Source organism: Capra hircus, chromosome 19, assembly GCF_001704415.2.
Source record: "Capra hircus breed San Clemente chromosome 19, ASM170441v1, whole genome shotgun sequence".
Lineage (NCBI taxonomy): Eukaryota > Metazoa > Chordata > Mammalia > Artiodactyla > Bovidae > Capra > Capra hircus.
In genome coordinates, this window is record NC_030826.1 from 8,077,173 (window position 1) to 8,097,974 (window position 20,802).

At 54.3% G+C, this 20,802-nt stretch overlaps 1 protein-coding gene across 3 annotated transcripts in view; it reads left to right on the forward strand.

Moving 5' to 3' along the window:
- MSI2 (musashi RNA binding protein 2) overlaps nt 1–20,802 on the forward strand; it is a 407,990-nt gene that overhangs the window by 377,419 nt on the left and 9,769 nt on the right. For all 3 annotated transcript variants that reach the window (XM_018064098.1, XM_018064097.1, XM_018064096.1), the window contains exon 11: nt 1,431–1,493. In XM_018064098.1, coding sequence (XP_017919587.1) covers nt 1,431–1,493 — 63 coding nt within the window. The remainder of the gene's footprint in view (nt 1–1,430; nt 1,494–20,802) is intronic.

The window sequence follows — 20,802 nt, forward strand, 5'->3', positions numbered from 1 at the left end:
GAAGAGATGGGGAGTGGACTTGGTGGGGAGTCCCTTCCTTGGTCTTGGCAGGGGTCATTGCCGTGTGCTTTTATTTCACCTGGATCTTTCTTTTTCCCCCTTCAACAGCCCTATTACCATATTTAAATGCAAGTATGTCTCTTTTCATTGGCATTTGCAGTAGCTTAGCCTGACGTTTCTAGAATAGCTCCTTCCCCTTTGAACTTCTCTCCTCCCCAGTAGTTCCGTGTAGCTAGGGCGATAGTCTTAGCATTTAGTGGGCTTCTAGTTCGCTGTGTTTGGGGGACGGCTCTCTCCTTTCTCTCCTCCCCTGCCACCCCCCTCTGCCCTCCACGGTGCATGCCCCTCCCCTCCCCCTCGTCCTGTTAGCAGTTCTTTATCTGGAAGGCTCAATGGCCAACGCTGGGCTCCTCTGTTGGGCTGTTTGCTGCTGGCTTCTAGCACATCATTTAAAACAAGTCACGAGAAATCGGCCTTGGGATCAGGCCTGCGAGTGTCTGCCTGGAGGCAGGCTGTTCGATGCCTGGGGTGGGGGGGCGGTGTCTGTCCAGGCTTGGCTGTGTGTACACGCGCTCATGGCCAAGAGAAGCCCCGGGGAGGGACTTGCCCTCCTCTTCCTTCACCGGGACCCTCTGCAGCCACACTGGGTCGCCCTGTCCTGGCATTTAGTCCCCTTGCTGGCACAGCCTTGCAGCCTGGAGCGTTGTCAGATGAAGCACAAGGGCTTGGTGAGACCCCCAGGGGACCCTCAGTGCTGACTTGATCCAGTCGGTGGCGCTCAGACAGAAGAGCCTGATCTAAACCCCATAATGCACCTTGGGAGCCACAGGGTTCACCGCACATGGGTCCCTGCCACCCCACACTTCCGCCCCCAGCTGGGCACCCGGGATGCTTCGCCCTGGGCCTGTGACCTTGCTGACACAGAGGTCTGCAGTTAAGATAGTGGGGCGAACTAGACTTGAGCCATCTCCTGGCCAAGGTGCCTGTGGGCCCAGAGGCCACACCCAGGGCCTCCCGCCTGCGGCTCAGGGGTGACCCCCGCCTGTGACCCGGCCCTGCTGTGCTCCGCCCCTGCCCTCAGCTCTGGACAAGCCCCGGGGGATCACCAGGGTACCAGTGTAGGGACAGCAGAGAGCTCACCCTGCCCGAGAGACGTTCCTCCTAACCTTCTCCTGAGGATTCTGGTGTGCCTTCTAGAGGCAGCTTCTGGGGTGACAGACGGGTGGGAATCAGACACACCTGATGCGCAGGTGTGGGATCCCAGATAGGGATGCTGGGCCTTCCAGAAGCCTGAGAGCCGCTGATCCATGTCCCTCCTGAAGGCCCCTCCCCCACCCGTCCTCTCTGTGCGGGCAGGGCCTGACCGTGGGACGCGTCTTTGGGGGACCCTGGTGGGCCCCCCTTCACCCCAGCTCCCCTCTCTCCACCAGGCTTCCCAGCAGCGGCTTACGGACCGGTGGCGGCAGCGGCGGTGGCGGCGGCGCGCGGCTCAGGTAGGGAGGCGTGCGGCCCGGCGGCTCCCAGGCATGCCCCGTGTGCAGGGACCCTGACGGCCCGGTTGAATCTGTGTGGCTGCGTCTGTCCCCCACTCTCACCACGGCCCGGGGGGCGGGGGGAGCCCCACGGGGGGGCAGTGGCGGGCCTGCAGGCTGCAGGGCCGCGGAACTCCGTCACGCAGAAAGGAGAGGTGTACTTCTTGTGGACTTCGGACGCCCGCCTCGCCGCACAGCCGGCCTCAGGGCGCCCGTGGGCATCTCCCTGGCTTTTGCTGGTTCACAGGGCCTCCCCCGCCCCGCCTCGTGTCTCTGACCCAGCCAGAGAAGCTCTAGGTTGTGAAGGGAGGCTCCAAGCCCATCCATGTGTTCCTGCCCCCTCAACCCCTGCTGCACTCCACAGGTGGGCTTGCCGACCCAGCTAGACCCCCACCCCTCCGCCTGAGTCCCTGAGGGTCAAACGTGGGCCGAGCCTGGCCCCGGAGAGCAAAACCGCTCTTCCCAAAGCTCCCTACCACCCCAGGCCAGCTTCTTAGCACAGACCCAGAACTCCTGGCACTCCAGCTGCAAGGGAACTGGGGCTTCTCCTCCCACAAGGCTGCCCAAGTCACTGGGTCTCCAAATCCCACCTCTGCCAGGGTCTGGAAACCCCAGGGTGAGGCGGGAACCTCTCACCAGAGGCCAGAGCCGGGCTGTCTCCCCGCTCCCCCAGACCCTCTGCCTTCCTGAGCAGGCAGGGCTTCTGCTGCGCGCTGGGCCCCACGAGGTCTCCAGGCCTCCCCCAGCACCGCTCCCCCAGCCCCCTAGAGGACCCCGCACCTCCTAGACCCAGGAGCCACGGTTCGTACTCTGTTCTCACACCCTGTGGCCAGGGTGCTGGAGATCCCAGGGGAGTTCAGTTTTACGTAACAGGGCTCGGAGGAGGGTGGGGCGGAGGGAGATGCTGGTGAAGGTACCACGGGGCATTAAAAGCCTAGAGGGCAAAGGCCGCAAAGACCCAGACCCTCGCTGGTAAGAGACTGGCACAGTGAGGCCCTTTGGAAACGTCAGTAAAAAATCCGTTCCATGCAAACTGGCACTGCCTCGAGCTACAAAGGATCCCCTCCCCTGAGCCGCCCACTGGGGGTTTTTTGGAAGGGCCAGGGGATTCTCGGGGCTGCTGAGGGCCAGTTAGCCAGAGAGTTGGGCCGGGGCGCCAGGCACCTTTCATTGGCCTCCTGCTGCCCAGCCAGCCTCCAGAGGCCCCTGGCCCGTGGGCTGGGGTCCCTTGGTCCCCCGCCCTGGGAGCGGGTTGCCCAGCTGCCTCCTGGCTCCCGGTTCCATTTGGCTTTTTGTTGAGCACTTTTTGGTGCCATTATAAACGAGCCTCTGCCCTGCCTGTGCCCAGGAGGAGGGGCAACAAAAGGAAACTCGAGATTTCTGAGTGCTGTTGGTTGGCGTTCCCTCCGCTCAGTTTCTTTCTTATTGTGACTTGGATTATGAAACGAAACTTTAACCCAAAATTAACCCTGCCTCTCTCCCTGCCCCCATTCTCCTTGACTTCATGGCAAGTTTAAAGGGCAGCATGGGGTTCTCTGTGAGTCTGAACGTGGTTTCCCCATGGCCTCTGCCCCCCTCTGCCACCCCCACCCTCTCACAGACCCCCAGAGCCAGGTGGGAGTCCCACCCTGTCCCCACTAACTCCTAACCCCGAAGGTCAGCGCCATCTCCAACCACACCTTTTTTTTTTAATTTTTAATTTCAGGAACAGTGCTGTTTGATTTGTAGCCATTTCCATAGAGAGCCACGTCTCCCACAGGCCATTCTAGGTCAGCCATGCTCATCACCACACTGTTAGTGAATTCTATTCAGGAGTGTGCTCCCAGACCCCCGCCCACACCAATCTGGGTTAGTTAGTGCCAGGAGCAAACCCTCACCACACTGTTAATGAATTCTATTCAGGAGTGTGCTCCCAGACCCCCCGCCCACACCAGCCTGGGTTAGTTAGTGCAAGGAGCAAGCCCTCAACTCAGGTGCCCGACCCCAGCCGCAGGCTCGGTCAGGAAGCTACAAGACACCCGTCAGTGCCCCCTGGGTGTGCCCGAGGGCGATGACCAGGCTGTGTCCGCCAAAGTCAGAGCTCTTACTGGGCTGGAAGACACATGCCCACGTGTGGACAGGGTAGCCCGGCCCCCCTCCCACTAAACCCCTTTGTACCTGCAGCAGGGTTACAAAGCTGGGGAAGGAAGGTCTCTGCCTGTCTCTCCACCTAGTGCAGGTCTGACCTGTAAAGACTCTCCTCGCCCCCCGCCCCTGCCCTTTTCCTCTGGAAAATGGTCTGGATGCCAGGTCTGGCAGGATGGCCCATTGTTGACCCCTCATCGTGGCCCCTGGCGTTTGGACATATGTGTGAGGGCTGCACAGACTGTGTGCATCGCCCGGGGCCAGCGGGGGCTCACGGAGGGCTGACCGCCGGCCCTCCCTTCCTGTGCTCCCGCAGCCCTGCAGCACTCATCCCAGCTCCTCCCCAGGCGAGCAGGATGTTCCTTCGGCCCGCACCCCCACCCCGAGCAAGCGCCTGTTGGAGGGCATCACAAGTTCTCTGGCAGGGAAGGGCGGGCTCAGGGAGTCTGCGCAGTGCTTGCCCCGAGCGGGGTCCCACGTGGTACCCGGCTGGGAGCTCCCAGAAGCGGGGCATGGGGCCTCTGCGCCCCAGGGGCGCCCAGGCTTGGCTGTGAGGGGCAGGCCGACTGTGGAAGGCCCTCTTCACTTTCGCTTTTGTCTAGCCCCACCGTTTTGTGTGGTTCTCCCCTTCCTGGTGATGACGTGCAGGCGGCCTCCGGAGCGGAAGCGCCTGCCGAGGGCCGCGGGTGGGGCGCAGCGTTGGATTCGCTCAGCTCGGCGCCTGCACCCGTCGGGAGCCCTGCGCCCCGGCCCTGGGGCGGGCGGCCCGGCAGCCCCTGGGGAGGGCCCGGCGACTCCTAGATGACTTCACTATCAGTGTCACGTTTCTGTTACCTTCACCCGGAAGTTTGACACGTCATCTTTTCTTGTGCTCAGTTGGGACTTTATTTTGATCGTATCCATTCAGTTCCAGTGGCCCCATCATGCCCCCAAAAAAACACCCTAAATCCAATTTGGCAAAGGACTCCACTGACAGGTGAAGGAAATGGTTCAGATTTCCAGACCACTTGATTTCTGGGTGGCATCTCAGGTGGGTCTGTGTATCAGTCTCAGAGCTTCCGGCCCCCCCAAGCCCGGCCCCGGCCCCAGCCCATCCCCCGCCCCCGCAACCAGCCAGGCCCCCTTACTGCGCTTTACACTTGCCAGCCTTGTTCCCATCTAGTGACATGAGCTCCTGATGGTGGTGGTGGGTGTGAGAGTCACGTTTCTGTTGTCTTTTCTCTTGCTTGGTTGGGGCTGCGGTGAGAGTGTCTCTGAGGCATACTTTCCCGCCTCTCTTACACTAGGATCTGCACACCTCCTCTCAAACACTCTTCTGAGCACGCTCAGCGGGAAGGTTTGTCCACACCTATTAATCCTCTCTCAGTGTCCAGCTTCCTGTTAGTACCAGCTGGTTTGCATGTTTTTGCTTGTTCAGATGAAACAGTTCAAGAAACAAACTCATATCCAACTCTCGAGAAATGTCTTTTTTTGTACACTTTCGTTTTCGATTTTTTTTTTTTTATTAGTTACGACTCCAAAACACCTGTTGTCCAGTAAAACATTTCACACCCCCTGCCTGTTCTTAGACTGTATGTTTCTGTGGGATGAACGGAATGCATGCACTTAGTAGATGTCCTTGGTAGCCGTAGCCGTAGCTGTAGAACATGCATTGTTGAGTTGATATTACAGGCCTCGGACGGCTCGGCACAGCACGACTGTCTGCAGGATAGATAGCGTGGGGGCCAGGGAGAGAAGGGGCTCCATATTTTCAATGTTGCCGAAGGGCTTGGATCCATGTTCTCGCCATCCGCCACCACCACCTCCCCTCACACTCCCCACTCCCCCAGTCTGGAACTGGGTCACCACCCTCAGCTGTAACCTTCCCAACCGAGATCTCTCTCGATAGTGTCCTACTGTAGCGAACGAGGATAGAAGCCGGGTTGCAAGGAGTTTTACGGTTTTTCCTTGTTCTTGTCTTCTTCATGGTTCTTGAATAGATCAGGTCTTTCCTCACTTCGAAAGGTCTAACAGCCGGGCTTCTCCAAGCCCACTACTCTTACTAGAGTCCTTTGCCAGCTCACCTTCAAGGACACAGGTTCATGTGGCAGCCCTGTCTGCATGGTCAGAGGGGAAATGAATATGGTATGGAAAGGGAATGGGACCTTGAGATCCTCGGTCTGCAGATGAGGGGGCACGTTTGGTCCTGGTGAAGGTTGGCATTTGTCCTTCTGCTTGGTGAAGGTAAAGGGGGAAGGGGGGCAGGGCAGGTGGGGTGAGAGGTGACATTCCTGGTATGGAGGTTATTGGCACAGCTTCATGAGGAGGGGAGGGAGGGAACCAGTAACATCCAAAGAGGAGGCCATGGTTTGCCTCCATCTCCCCAGGAAGACTTCCCAGTCCTGCAGCCTCTGCCCTGGGCTCAGCGTGTGCAGTCAGCCAGCTCCAGGCACCATGTGTCCCCTCCATTTGTGGTGATGAGTCATAATGCAGGGCAGAGGTCTCTTGGAGCTTTGGGAGATGACCCTAACCTTTGTAAGTTGATGGAAGCAGTAGCTGCCGCCCAGGACCCGCTCCTAAAGCCAGGCTGATCAGTGGCTCTCTGACACAACACTGCAGGACACGGAGGTGGGATCTGAACCTTTGGGGTGCAAGTCACCTATTATCAGGGGAGACAGAGCCCCAAAGTCACAGAGCCCAGGAAGTCCCCCAAAAGTGTGAAGTGACAATGCAAAATGGTAGCCTGTGGAGTGTGGCCCCGGGGTGGGGGGTGGACCAGCGTTGAATGTGAGAGCAGGCAGGTAGCCCAGATTGAGGGCCCCAGGGGCCCTGAGACCCGGGAAGGGAGGTCTGGGAGACGCCAGCCTTCCGGTCCAGGCTTCACGGGGGTAGAGATGGGCCAGGGCAGAGGGGAATGGCTGGAGCTGGCAGGCTTCGGGGCTGCCGACGCTGCAGACTGACCCAGAATGGGGAGCAGGAGAAGCGGGTGGGGACAGAAGGAGGAGAGAGCAAAGTCTCCCCCCAACCCTCCACCGCCACCTAAAGCCTGGGTCTGGCTCTGCTGGGAAAATGGCTCTGCTGCCCTGCAGCTGGACATCCTGAGTGTGCGTTCTAGGAGGTCAAGTGAGCGAGAGTAACATGCAAGTCCTGGGGACAGAATAAATAGTTGACCTTGAACCGTAAAATGAACTCTTTGGGGAGGAGAGTAGGTCCCAGGCCTGCCCTGATTTTACCTGGGGATATTCTTTCACGTCTCAGTGGCCTCCTGTGCATTAGGGGCCGGGGGTGTTCTCACACGCCTCCAGCTGCTGGCAGGATCCGGGTTTCGTGTGCACCAGATGTGGCATGAGCCTCAGTTCCCTAGTCTGGGTCTCCACAAGCCTGTTTTGAAGGTCTGCGTTATGCAGGCACCAGGGCAGGTAAAGGCGCGTGACACTTCTGCCTTCAGTGGTCTGAGCATCTAGATCCCTCCCCCGGAAAGCCCTTATTTCCCATGATGCATTGTTTCTGGCACTGGCAGCTCCTTTTTAAAAGGGAAAATGGACCTTTGTTTTTGAAGATGGCTTTCCTGGGCCTCCGTCAGCAGGATCCCATGTCCAGGAAGGGGGTGGGTGGGCGGGCTTGCAGTGCAGGCATCTCTCCTTTCCTGCCCAGCCTGCCTTGTGCTAGCAGCAAGCATCCTCTGGGGGTTGTGACCTCAAGATGGCCCATGTGTGGCGAGGGTCATGGGGCCACCCAATCCCTGGAACAGAGCCAGCGCCTAAGAAAGGGGGAGAGAATCTGGGACCCATTAGGACCAACTGCTGCAGCCAGCCAGGCTTACTCGCAAGACCTTCCCTGAACAGACGTCTCCCAGTCACAGCCTTGTGCTCTGGGCACCAGGCCCTCGTTTCTCAGTTTGTCATTAACAGGCTCCATTTCTGGGAGAGCCAGGACTCTGCCCATAAAGAGTCCAGCATTGGGTTTCAGTAACCCCAGTGAATTTATAATAATGTGCAGAGCTGCCCGCCTCTAACCTCAGCTTCATTCATTTTCCAAGGGCTTTCGGACCAACTCTGTTGAGGATAAAATACATCAGCTCTAATCAATAATTTTGTAATAGAAATACCATGCACTTGATAAATCAGCTCTGGCGCAATTAGTGACTAGCCTCGAAGCCCAGATCTAAGTATAAGTTAATCCTAAAGTGAATGGAGTGGGAGCATATTAATGGTCTTTTAAATTAGCGGAATTATTTTCAGCGGGTGACACACCCGTGCCTGCCCCCCTGAGCTGGTTGACCCCCTCCCATGCTGGCTCGGGAGGAGGGGTGGGAAGAATGATGCCCCTGAGCACTCTGTAACAGCACGTAGAGCCCCATGGACAGCGGTGTAGGAGCCCCTTCCTGGTACTCTGGGCTGAGCGATGGAGGCGCTGCAGGGTCTGGGGAGCCCCAAAAGTTGGTGAACCCATGTGCTGGTGAGAAAAATCTATGGAGCACCTGCCTGGGTGCAGCACGGTTCCCGGTGCTCCTGCAGAGCTTAGAGCACACGTCTGTACCACAGCCACCCCGACATGTGGGCAGGAAAGCAGAAGATTCTGGCTCAGTTTTACACGTTTGCTTTTATGAGAAAGCTGGGCTACAGAATGGTTCCGTGACATCCACGGTCACACAGCTGGTTACCTGGTTAGCGAGGCTTTGGTCAAGGGTAGAGAACCCTGAACTTGAACCCAGGTCTTTGGCCTCCTTTAAGCAGCCCTGTGGAGGAACCATGCTTGTTCATGAAGGACTCATCTGCCGCCTGAACACCCTGTGCCTGCAGGAATGTCCTGGGAAAGCCCCACAGCCTCGGCTGCCAGCTCCATGTCAGGACCTCATGAGCCAACCTTTCAGATGTAGATTTCAGAACCAGACCCCGGGCACATCTGCCGTGGATTTAAATCGGCAGATATTTATTAAGTGTTTAACAGCAGTAATTATTATTATATGTGACAGACATCATCCTGGGCCTTGATTCAAGGTGCTTTGAGCTGTCTCAGAAAACCTGGCTCAGAGCAGTTAAATATTATAAAGGATTTATTGGCCGACATCCTGGAAGCTCCGTGGAAGAGTGAGCGTCCTGTGTGGACTGTTCAAGGCACTTTTTCTGCAGTTGTCTTAGTTTTGCCCTCCCTCTCCTTTTGATATTGTCTTTTTGTTGGTTTTCTATGATAGCAACGTGGTAGCCACAGTTATCTGCTTCAGTGTACCCTCCTGGTCTAGAAGAAGAAGGGGTCAAATGGTCCCGATTTCTAGCAAAAGTAGAACTTTGTGCTGTTTGGCTAAGACCTGCGTTACATGAACCGGTCATTGAGGGTGGGATCCGACCCTCTGAAGAGCTCTGACACAGCACGAGATGGATGGATTTCCACAGGGAAATCCGGGTGCTGACAAAAGGGGGCACACGAGAATGATGCTGGAGAGACAAGCAGTGGATGCCCTTCGCAGCCCTGGAGGCTGCTAGATGAATACAGAGCGCAGCCTCTGTCCTAGAGACTCTTCCAGCCTAGCCCGGAGACTAACGTGTGCTTATGACACGACGCGTGAGCCCAGAAAAGGAGGAGCACAGAGGAGGAAGTGACTAGCTTTGAGGGGAAGGCAAGGAATGTTTTGCAGGGCAGTGACTGTCCCTACTTTTAAAGGACAAATCGGAGCTCCCCAGGGAGCCTGGGGAAAGCAGCTAATGCATCACCACCAGAACAGCAGAGTGTTTCTGAAGTCCTGCAAACCCTTGGCTCTGGCTGGAAAGTGCTAACGAGCCCAGATTCACCTGGGTAACTGGGAGCCTCAGCAAGCCCTGCAACCAAGAAGTGACATCAGATTTCTATGTTAGACAAGCCTGAGAGCAGGGTGGATTAGAGAGACGAGACAGAAAGCGAAAGGGCAAGTGACAAACCATGAAATTTAAACACTCCATAAATGTTCGTATGCAGGGCCCAGTAAGAGATGCTGTGGGCCTTTCACTCGTACCATTAGCTGACTAACTCCAAGCTGAACATCATGCTGACCGGGGGACAGTGGGAGGCTGCCTAATGGGAAGTAGGGGTATAGGTAGATTCAGGCTAGAGTCTGGGAGAGGAAGACCTTGAAAGTTAGATTGCTATAGTCATGTTGGTGGGAGAGAGGAGTTCATATTCTTTATGGCAGTGGAGCTCACTACGGACAGAACCAACAAAGGAAGATCAACCTGGCAGCGGCCCCACGGAGCCCAGCCTGACGCCTGGCCCCTGCGGCTGTGCTTTGTGACCTGGAGGAAGGGGAGGAGAGCAAGGCAGACCCTGCAGAGATTCTCCTTGGTTTCTGCCAACAAGTTCCTGTTCATCCCCTGCGTGGGACTACTGGTTCCTGTTTCTGTGTCCTTGTGGCAGCCTCTGCCCCTGTCCTTTCTGCCAGCCCCTTTCCCTCTGTCCTCCTCTTTGCTTCCTCTGTTCAGATCTGCTTCAGAAAGCCACACCTGACTAACCTTCCCTGGGGTGCCCTCCTCAATGAAAGGCAGAATTTTGAGTCTTCAGAAGGTGTTTTGCATGTTGTCTCAGAGTGGTGCCTGCCTTCTACCATATCAACCCTCCAAGGAGGCAGTCAGCCTCATTCTTAGTGTAGATGAGTAATTACCATGCAATTAGAGAAAGCAGAAAACAAAGGGGCCCTTTGTTCCTGGATGCTCATTAATAAATAAAAAGGTCTCCTCTTCCCATCCTGGGATCCTGCACCACGGGATATGGGCAAATTATGCTTTTCAGCAGCTGTGATTGGCTGTTGCATGAGAGACCCATTCTAGATCTATCAGGATGAGTGGAGCCACAATGCAGTCCACTCTGTGGCGTGGACAGGAGAGTCATCTCAAAATTCAAACCCACCTGAGAGGTCTCTTAAGGGAAGGATATCTTGCAAGTGGTTGGTAGAATGCTAGAGACACTTCCCAGCCAATTTTAATAAAATATAGGTAATATGTTAAAATACCTCACATTTATTATGAATTAGTCGTGTACTGTGCCAAGTCCACCTCCCTTATCCCATTTAATTCTCATAGGCCTATGCAATGGGTGCTGTTATTCCCATTTCCATTTTTAAGGTTTAAAAACTGTGTCTTAGCACCAGTGAGGTGGCAGAGACAGGATCTGAGCCTAGGTCTGCGATCCCTGCAAAACACTGTGCCTTTGAAACATACAAAAACAAATCCACACTGTTGGCCATCAAATCAATTCTCCGTATCCCTAGGGGAGGAGGGAACCTGAAGTCATTTTCAGAAGGCATTACATGTACTTTTTGCACCTGCCTCTGCCATTGCAAACTTAACATCATGGTTGTCTGGCTTTAGCTGACATTTCCGATCTGGCTTCTGGTCTCTGAATCTTTTCAGACCAAAGGTACACAAAGGAGGCGTGGTCCTGTAAGAATGAGCCAACCTGAAGATAGTCATTTGAAAGGAGACTTTAGCTAAAACAGAACTGAAGGAAGTTAGCCACTGCCCGTAGGAAACTAAGCCGTGGAGCAGGGCTGGGCGTCTTTGGGCAATGCAGACTTCTCCGTAGGGATCAATCAACATCCCTTCCTGCGAGCTGGAACACTGCATCTGGAAGGTCGCTGGGTAGTGCAGCCCAGCCCTAAGGCTGGGAGGAGATTGGCTGTCCAGTTGCTGGGGCTTTGCCTTAAGCCAATGGCCGGGAGGGGCGGGGCCGGAGGCGGGATCAGCGGGCTTCTCGGCCAATCATCCTGCAGGGAGGCTGGACCCTCAGTACCATGGCAACAGCGAGCAGGGGCTCATTTGTTTTGTAGATAAGTAATTACTACGCAATTAGAGAGAGCTAAAAATAAACGGGCCTTTTGTTCCTGGTTACTTATTAATATTAATAAACTGGTCTGTCCAGGTCTGTGGTAAACAATTAATGCAAACCTGTGTGCCGGTGGAAGAGCCCACTGTGGGAGGTCAAGGCTGCAGAGCCCCACTCTCCCGTCTCTTTCTGGAAGTTATTTCTGACTGTAACCTGCAGAGGGTTGGCTTTCCCGGTCTTGAGGGGAAGAGGAGATGCTCAGCCTTACCAACACACGGGACCCACGATGCCCCCGAGTTAGGACTGACCCAGACAGAAGAGTCTGGTAACTTCTACCCAGCCTCCAGAGAAAAGACCCACAAGCACAGCAGCAAAACCAGAGAACACGGACCTCTGTTGGAAGAAACCTCTCACCCAATTTTGCTACCTATCCTTGGCCATGTCATTTGACTTTTCTGGGTCTGGGTTGTTCAGCTCCAGGTACATAAGAGTTTCTAAACCTTCCACTGAGGTAGCCCCTGAGAGTTCAGTGTGTCCCCTCCCGCCTGGCTTAAAGAGAAACAAACAAGACTTGGGACTGGCTTGCTGGAAGGTTATGTGGTTGTTCAAGGGTTGACCCCACAGCTTCTGGCTTCCCCTGTCTGGCCTTGGAAATAGAAAGAGCTCAAAGGCATGCATCTCCCTTATATCCCTTCCCTTCCTAGGGAACAGGCTGCCTTATGGATTAATCAGATAAGGATGATAAGAGGCTTTAAAAAAAAAAGTGGAGGAGGAGGAGCAGGGAAGACTTGGTTTGCATCTGGCTTCTGCCAATGACAAGCTGCTTGATTTAGGGGCAGAGGATTTCATACTGTTGGGTTCTTGGGCACCCCTCAGCTCTATAGCTCTGTATTGCTGCTGTTTCCAAAGCTCTGGATCCCTTATCATTGGGAACAAAAGGGGTGACCGTGATAATACCTTGAGATCTGAGAGAAGTGACTGGAGAGGAAGCCAGGGGCTTCCAAGTGATGCGTCACCTGGTAGGGAATAATTTGAAACACCTGTCATGCTTTTTTTTTTTTTTTTTTTTGATGTACGAAGGCATTGAGAAGGATAGAAATATTTCCAGAATTGTGTATTATTTTTTTAAAAAACTTATAGTCAAGGTTTTCATCTTTGGGTGTGGTTGATTAACCCTTTAGAGTGTGGCACTTGGGATGATATTAATAAAGGTAGACCCGTTCATAGCTACCATCGATGAGCTGTGAAACAGGGGTGAACACAGTAGTTCTTGAACCTAGCTACATGTTAGAATCACCTGGGGAGTTTTTAAAATTCCTAGTGTTCAGGCCACATTGTGAATCCATCAAATCAGAATCTGCAGGGGAATTGGGGCGGAGGGGCGGGGGGGGTGCCTCAGCAGTACTTAAATCTCCCCAGCAAGTCCAGTGTGTAACCATGGACTCAGATACCTCAAGGTTCTTCCAGATATAGAGCCTCACACAATGTCTGTGATTCATCATCAGAATCCCTACCTTCAGAAACAGATCAGCAGAGCCACAAGACAGACGATTCACCCCAGGCTCCTCTAAGGACAGAGATCATGAGCCTGTAGCCTTGGAGCTCAGGCCTCTCCTGCCCACCACTGGCTCTCCCAGCAGGGACAGGAGATCCACCCCTCCTGGACAGGTGAAAGGGTCTGTGTCATAGGTGGATTCTCCTGCCTCCCCCAAGAATAGGCCTGTCCTAGCTGAGACTGAGAGCGTGTACACGTAGGACCAGCGGCCCAGAGCAACCAAAACAGGAAAGCAGCCACCCTCCTTGACTGTCTGACGAATGCAGGCCCTTCGGTAAGGTCGGAGTTTGTTTGTTATTAAAGACTTAATTAGAAACATGAGAGGGAGCTGAATGGCGCCGTGCTTGGCTAATTAGTGACATGTATGCGCCCACTTTGAACTTCAAGGACACAGACCTATTAGCGCTTACAGCAAAAATGGATTAAACTCCGGTGCCGTTACAATCGTTAAAGACGGGCAGCTCAAGTGGAAAGCCTTTTGTACAGGTCCTCGAGGGGTGGCCCTTGGGCATCCTCCCCACCCCACGCCCGGGTTTCTGGAGCCACGAACAGCGAGTTTCCATGGCCTGGAATCAGGCAGTAAGCACTGAAGGTGCTCACACCTGAGGGCTCCCCGAAGGATGGCCCTCGCTAGACTGGAGTGGTCTTTGGGGACTAAGACCAGCCCTCTGCTTGCACTGTCTGGGGTGCATGGAAGGACGTCCTTTCTCTCTGATACACTCTGACCCCAGCTATACTGCATGCCAGCTTTGTGCCCAGCACTGTTCCGAGATGTGGTTCAGAGGAGGTGGTCTGGTCCTCAGGAGAGAGGCTGTCGCCTATCTGCTGTGGCAGGGGCCATAAAGAGATGGCCCACCTCAGGGAGCCCCCAGTCTGATGGGGGAGACACCCCCACCACCAGGGAGCTCCCAGTTTGGAAAAGGCAGCAGGGCCCATGCCCTCAGGAACTGGCACTAAAGTACTGTAGGTTTGATTCATCATCCTTGGTTTTGCAACCTCCTCAAAGCAAAGAAAGATCCAAATAAAGAGAAGAAACCTTCGCAAACCACGGTGCCAGGAAGGACAGCTGGGCAGTGTGATTCAATCTAAAAGCAGCTGGGAGTTGCCCCGAAGTCCAAGTGAGTCAGTCTGAGACACTGTGAGACCCTGGACGCATCCCCGCATGGCCCCAGCCCCAAGTGTCCCTGTCAGCGACCCCAGGGCAATAAAGCCCATCTTACAAGTTGTTAGGAGCGAGAACAAGACGGTGGTAAAACGCCTGCCGACCTGGAGGACTTCTCTAGTGGCTCAGGTGGTAAAGAATCTGGCTACAACGAAGGAGACACAGCCCAGGCCCAGGCCCACTCAGCGCTGCTCCATCCCCAGAATTTACCCCTCATCAGATGGCAGTCAGCCACTAACCCCACACCTCCTCCTCCCCAACCAACCCAGCCTGGTCCTTTGTAAAGAAGAGACATACCCAAGTCAAGGCTGATACTCAAAAAGTGTCAAGACAGAAAGAGAATGAGCTGTTTCCTATTGAGGTTGTCCAGCAACATAAAGTACCGGCCATAAAGCCCTCCTTAGATGGGGTTCTGGGGGCTGTCTCCTTGCACTGATCTGAGTGATAGTGTGAGTATCCAGGTTCACTAGGAACTCAGGATGTGAGGGGTTTGGAGCTGGCCAGCAGTGAAGTTGTCTCTTTTGGGAATGTGATTTGACCTGAAGCTGCGACCTTCCTACAAAACCGTGAGTCCTGAGTCTTAGGTTGTACTGTCCATCCACTCCCGACTTAAGATATGCCAGCACTAACCAGCAGACATCTGGGCCCCCCACAGTGGTCTGAAGCAGGCTAGATGTTGAGAGAACAAGCAGAAACCGCAGTCTTCGAAGACCAGCATCACTAGAACCAGAATTGGGAGTGTTTGTGACCCTGACTCCCTGTGAGCCCAGGGAGCGAGCTGACTCTCTCCACGTGTCACCTGCAGTGTTTGCAATGAGCCAGGCATCTCAGATGTGTCAAGACATGCTGACAGCAGGCTGAGTTTGTCCTTCCCAGTAATATATTGATTTGTATAGGGAGACAGGAAGAAAGAAATACCATCACATAGCTCTCTCAATCCTCCCCTAGTTTTATTAAAGTGTGTCTTCTCCTTGCCTTCTGAAATAGCTTGAATTTCAGCAGAGCTTAAAAAGAAAAAGAAATGTCATATATAAAATTGATTGTCCCTGCATCTGGGTCCCCGCACCGATCTGATTTTCATTTACTGTGTCACGGTTTTCCCAGGTTAGAGGTAATTGCTGGCCCTCTCTGTCTTCCTCTCCCATCTTCAGGCTAGGCTCTGGGAGATAAGTTTGAGCTGAGATCCCTGGGGCCCAGTGGCCGGGCAGACTGCTGGAGTATGATTCCCCCTTGCTCCGCTGGAGACGAGCTGTGGTAGCTCACAGCTGAGTGTTTCTCCTTCTGTTATCAGAAGCAGGTTTAGTTTTTCAGGCCAACCTTCCCTGGCTGACCACCGGCATTCATTTACTGTGGGCACGACTTGCAGAGGGCACGGTGAGACTGCAGATTAGGGTCCCCAACTCTGTTTGCAGGGAAGCCTCAGCTGACCAGCTGGCATTCCTGAGAGGCTGGCTGTTCAGAGTCAGGTCTCAGCTTCTGAGAGCCGCCTGGCGTTATGAAGCGCAGCATCCACTGAGCCCCCCGTGGTAAATGGGAATCGGGCAGGTTGCTATTGGTCTGGAGAACCCAGGGCCCCTTGAGAACCTGGAGAGCCCCCACCTTCTGCACACACACCCCTCCCAGAGGGTCCCTCGCTGAGACGCAGTCTCTGCTGCTGTGGAGTTTTAATCCCGGCAGAGAGAAGAGTAGTGGTTGGAGGCGCAGTGACTCTGGTATCAGCCCATCAGCAGAGCCCCTCTGCTCACTGCGTTCTCAGTCACTCTCTTTAATCCTCTAAAAGAGAACTGCCTACAATCTAGTGTGATACATTAACATGAAAAATACCACACAGACTTATGCTCCAGGCCCCGCATTCCTCAGGAGCTTGGGGCTGGGAGCGGGCCCGTGGCACCCAGCAGCCCAGTCTCCCTGCCCTCGCGCCTCATGCAGCCACAGTAAGGCCTGCTGGGCAGCAGGTTGCCTTCTGAGTTGGGCTGGGTGCAGGCAGGCCTGCCGCTGCGCCTGCCTCGTCCTGAGCAGCACACACCATCCCGGCAATGTGCTGGGGGCCGTGAGGTCCCCACCCGAGATGGATCCTGGCGGCCACAGATAATTCGTCAAGTGAGAGACTGAAATTGTCCTGAGGGCTGGCTCTGCTTTTTGGTGAAAAGTGAGAGCCACCAAACCAGGACCCAGGTCTGAGCCTGGGACTTGGTGGGCCCTGGCTTGTCTCAGATCTAGCAACAGTTCTGTTAACAGTTTCTTTCTCTGAATCAGTAATAATCCACTCTTCAGGCCTTAGAGCCAGAGATGCCCTCCCAGGGGTGCCCGCCTCCGAGTCCTGGGCTCTAGCCTTCTGCCCTGTGTCCAGCAGCATCACGTTGGAAGCATACAGAAGTATCGGGGCTTCCAACCTTTCCTAGACCTGCAGTGTGGCTCTCCTGATCTCCTGATCCTCACTGCCCTCTCCCACAACTTCCCCACCCTCAGTGACAAATTCCGCTCCCAGCCCAGCTCCTTCTGACCACAGTCGGGCAGAACCACATGCAGACTCATACCCACCAGAAGGAAAGGTTTGCCGTAAACCCCTCAGATGCTCCCGAGCTTTGGGTCTTGCCTCTGCAGGTGAGGGTCTGAGCCTGCAGGACAGACCTTGGAGAAGGACTCTGGGATGGCTTTCCTGGGCCAGCCATCCAGGTGTATTCCCTTGATAGGCAGGAAGTGTCTCCTTTTATCCAATGCAAAATGCCACCAACTGAAATTTAGATGTATTTCCTCTTGCTAGCCTCAATGAGAGGTCGTGTCCTTGCTTTCTTGCCCATCCCCCACCCCTCCCCAGAGTCTTCATCAGGTCCAAGGTGATTGAATACAGGTGGTCGATGAAACAGATCCTTTTGTGAAGTCACTTCCTGATTTGTTTGGCCAGTGAATTGTGCTATCGTATATCAGGTTTTCCTAAACCTGCGTATGGTAACCTGCCTTGTTGGGCTCTGCATACACAACTGTTTCAAAAACAGATGTATTTGTTCTAAACGTGATGAGTTACAGGCATTCCTCTTTTGCATTTTCGCCTCAGCCCACTGAGAGTCAGGCAGAGTAGGGCAGGACTCAAGTGTCGTAGATGAGGACTCTGGTGGGTGAGGGGCTGACACCCACCCAGGCAGGTAGCTGGAGGTCAGGGCTGGGGTCACACTCAGGTCTTCTGACTCCAAGTCCAGCGCTCCCTTTCTCTGCACCGTAGCTGCCTCCCTGAGCATACTGCTGCCTGGACCCAGAAAGCCCAGAGAAAGCCTGGGGCACAGGGCGAGGAGAGGCGCCTGCCCCGGATTAAACCACTGCCCAGAGCGGCCAGTGGAGAAGTGACCTTGCTCCCCCACCATGAGTTCCCAAACTGCTGCTTGGTGCAGAGCTTGTCCAAGGCCACTTAATGCTCACAGCTTCTGCTACAAAAATGCCAGGGTGTTTGCAAGACATTGTCCTCTTCGGGGACAGGAGTTATAACGTCCTTTTTAAATCTCAGCACTATTTATTCAGCAGTACCTACTGAGACCTCTTCCTCCCTCCCTCCACACGCACACAGACACAGACACCCTAGCTGAGCAGCCTTGAGGGACATCCCATTCCCTCTTCCTGACCTGACCCTGGCCTTGGGAGCATTTCTGCCCCTTAAAATGAGCCTGGAGGTGACCTGCCAGGAGACAGCCCATTGAGAACTGATTCAGGGTAACTAGCATGGAAAGCACCCTCAGGCCAGGGGCTCGAGGCATCCTCCCCCCGCCCCCACCTGCCTGCCTCTTCTCTCAAGGTCACAGCTTGGAGGGGAGGGGGTCCTCCTTTACTGTGTTGCCAGCCGGTATGCAGGAGGAAGGTCCCCAAAGAAGAAGATCACCGTGTCCCTCTTGCCTTCCCACCACCAAACAGCGCATGTTGGTGTCTGAGTGCCCCTCCCCTTTCCTTCTCAAACTGCTGAGCTGGGTAGTGCCCTCCTGGAGATGCATGGGTTCAGGACATAGGTTGGCTTGTTAACCTGCTTTCTGGAGCCTGGGTCCTCTGCACACGAAGAAAGGGGGACTCATTGACCGAGGAGCCCAGTGGCCCAGCTCCTCTATGCCCTCAGCACTTGAGGGAGCAGGTTCCACTGTCCAGAGAAAAAGGACCAGCCCAGAACCAGGGGCTCCTGGCCTGCCGCCTGCATCCTAGGCAGGGAGCCAGGGCCCCGTCTTTCAGCCCTGACTGGGGGGTGTCTGCAGGGTGACGGAGCTGGGGCTCAGATGTGAAGAGGGCAAGTGTGTAACTGTGCAAGACTTAGGGTTTTAAAGCTGCATTGTAACACAGTGCCTCCTCCACAGTGATTCTGGAGTCATTGGATGGAAGAGGATAGAAGAGGGAGGGGCAATGTAGGCCCAACTGGGAGACTCCCTTCAGGCCAGCTCTCCAGCTGCAGGTCTCCTGGGCAACAGGATGGGGAGGCCAACGGGTGGGCCAAACACCACCAGCCCCTCTGTCTTCTGACCCTCCAGCGGGGTGTGTTTCTAGACAGCATCCTTCCATGAGCATGCAACCTCCTCTCTCCCAGGCTCCTTCTGCTGGCTGGGTTAGTCTCTGGGTAGCCCTCACTCTGCTGGGAGGAGCCAAGATGGAGCTCGCTCTCTCCTTCTTGGCTTCTAGATGGGCATGCCCACCCTGGATCCTCATCTAGCCAGAGGAGAGAGAGGTCAGAAAGCCTTGACCTTCCACCGTGGCTCCCCCTCCCACCCGTTACCCTGAAACAGAGCTAGCTAGTTACTCTCTTGGTTCCTTGGTATAGGAGTGGGGTCAGCTGCCTGGGTGAACCGGGAGTCAGTGTCTGAGCTCTCTCTGCTTTCCCTGGCCTGGAAAAAGAAAGTGTGTAAGCCTAAGATAATGCTGTCTGTTGAATATCTCAGCTTGATCCTTGCTTCCGTGAGAAGGGCCAAATGTTATCTGCAAGTTTAATCTCCTGTATTCAAAAATCCTGTCCCCTTTGTCTGCCACTGCGCTCCCAAATCAGCCATTCCCTTGCTCTGAGCCTCTGGGGTTTTTTTTTTTCTTTAACCTGTGCTTTCCATCAGCCAGTTTCTTCCTTTCTTGGCACAGCTTCCTAGGGGCCTGACCTTGAAGCCTCCGGCCCCAGATGGCCTTCCCAGGAAGCAGCTTGCCTTTTCTCTGCTGAGTTGGGAGCCCGGCCCTGCTTGGCTCGCTCTCCTTGCATCTTTGCATCCTGTCTCGGTTTCCCCCCAGCCTAGCTGGGGTGCATCGTCGGTCTTTTTCCGTCGTGGCGACTAGTCGGTAGCAATCAATCCAGGTTTGGCTCTTCAAGCCCCCGCCCCGCCCCCCCACACACACACCCAGAAGTGAGGAGTTCCAGCCACAGGTGCCCAGGGCAAGGTCATGGTCCAGAGAAGATTTGCAGATGTCTTCCCTGCTGCCACTGAGGGCAGGTGGGCCCAGGGCAGAGGGAAATGCCGAGCATAGGCAGGAGGGAGAGGGCTGTCGTGAGGAGCACCCACTGGGATTCAAGGAGGTTCGTGGAACCCGTTTTGTCTGGTTCTTCAAGATGTATGAGTTGTAGTCCAGAACTGGCCAGCCTGATTCACCTTGAACTTCAAAAGTCAATGAGGAATTACTTTTACAGTATAAAAAAGATGGTTTTTTCTATTATGGAAAGTAAAAGATTTAAGCTACTAAAGGGAAATGAAGAAGAGTTAACCTGGTTGACAAGCTGTGGTCCTCGCTGGGGCGGAACGATGGACCGAGTAAAGGCGGGGGCCTGGGGCAGCGTCTCCTCACCCTGCCCCCTCCCCACCACCACTCCCCAAGGAACATGTGGGTGTGAAGTCTCGTCTCCTTGTAGCAAAGGTCCAGTCCTCGTTCTTCTTTCTGGTAGTCTGGAGTCTATCTGAAGATAACCAATAAAACACAGGCTTTTCGGTCAGATACGCTTTCGTGATCATTTGGTTCAGTCAGTATGCTCTGAATTCATACTTCTTTGTCTTTTTTTTTTTAAACAAAAGGAAAAAAAAAGTTTAAATCCCCCCTTTCCTTCTACTGCAGGAGGTGAGTGTGTGGGTGTCCTGTAGCATCATTGGCGTTCACCAGCTTTGGCCCAGAGCCTCCAGATTCTCCATCCCCACCCCATCCCTCCCTCCATCCCCTGCTCTCCACCCCAAAAGGGAACCCTCTGCCACCATCATTACGGTTATGTTAAGATGCCCAAGTCTTCCATGACATATCCCATCCTCCGACCACTTCAGTATTGACGACTTTCATTCAGGGATATAAACGGGAGGGGTGGGGAGGGAGGGAGTAGCCAGTGGGGAGGGGGGGAGGGGTGGGGAGGGAGAGCCGAAGATCTTTTTTGTCTTTTTTGTTGTTGTTTAAAACAAATTTGTCATTTAATGGATCCAAAAACAAGAAAAAAAGTGAAACAAACCAAAAAATTCCCTCCCCAAAGATTTTTTTTTTCCTGGACACAAATTGCTTTGTTTCCTGTCACATTTTAATATCAATATTAACACAATGTGTAGTCTAAACCTAGTTCCTTTGTAGTTTGCATGGGATGTGAATGCTGTCTCAACGTGCCCAGATCTAGACAAGACTGCATGAGCATCAATTCAGATGTGGAAAAAAAAAAAAAAAACCAACTCTCTCTCTCTTCCATA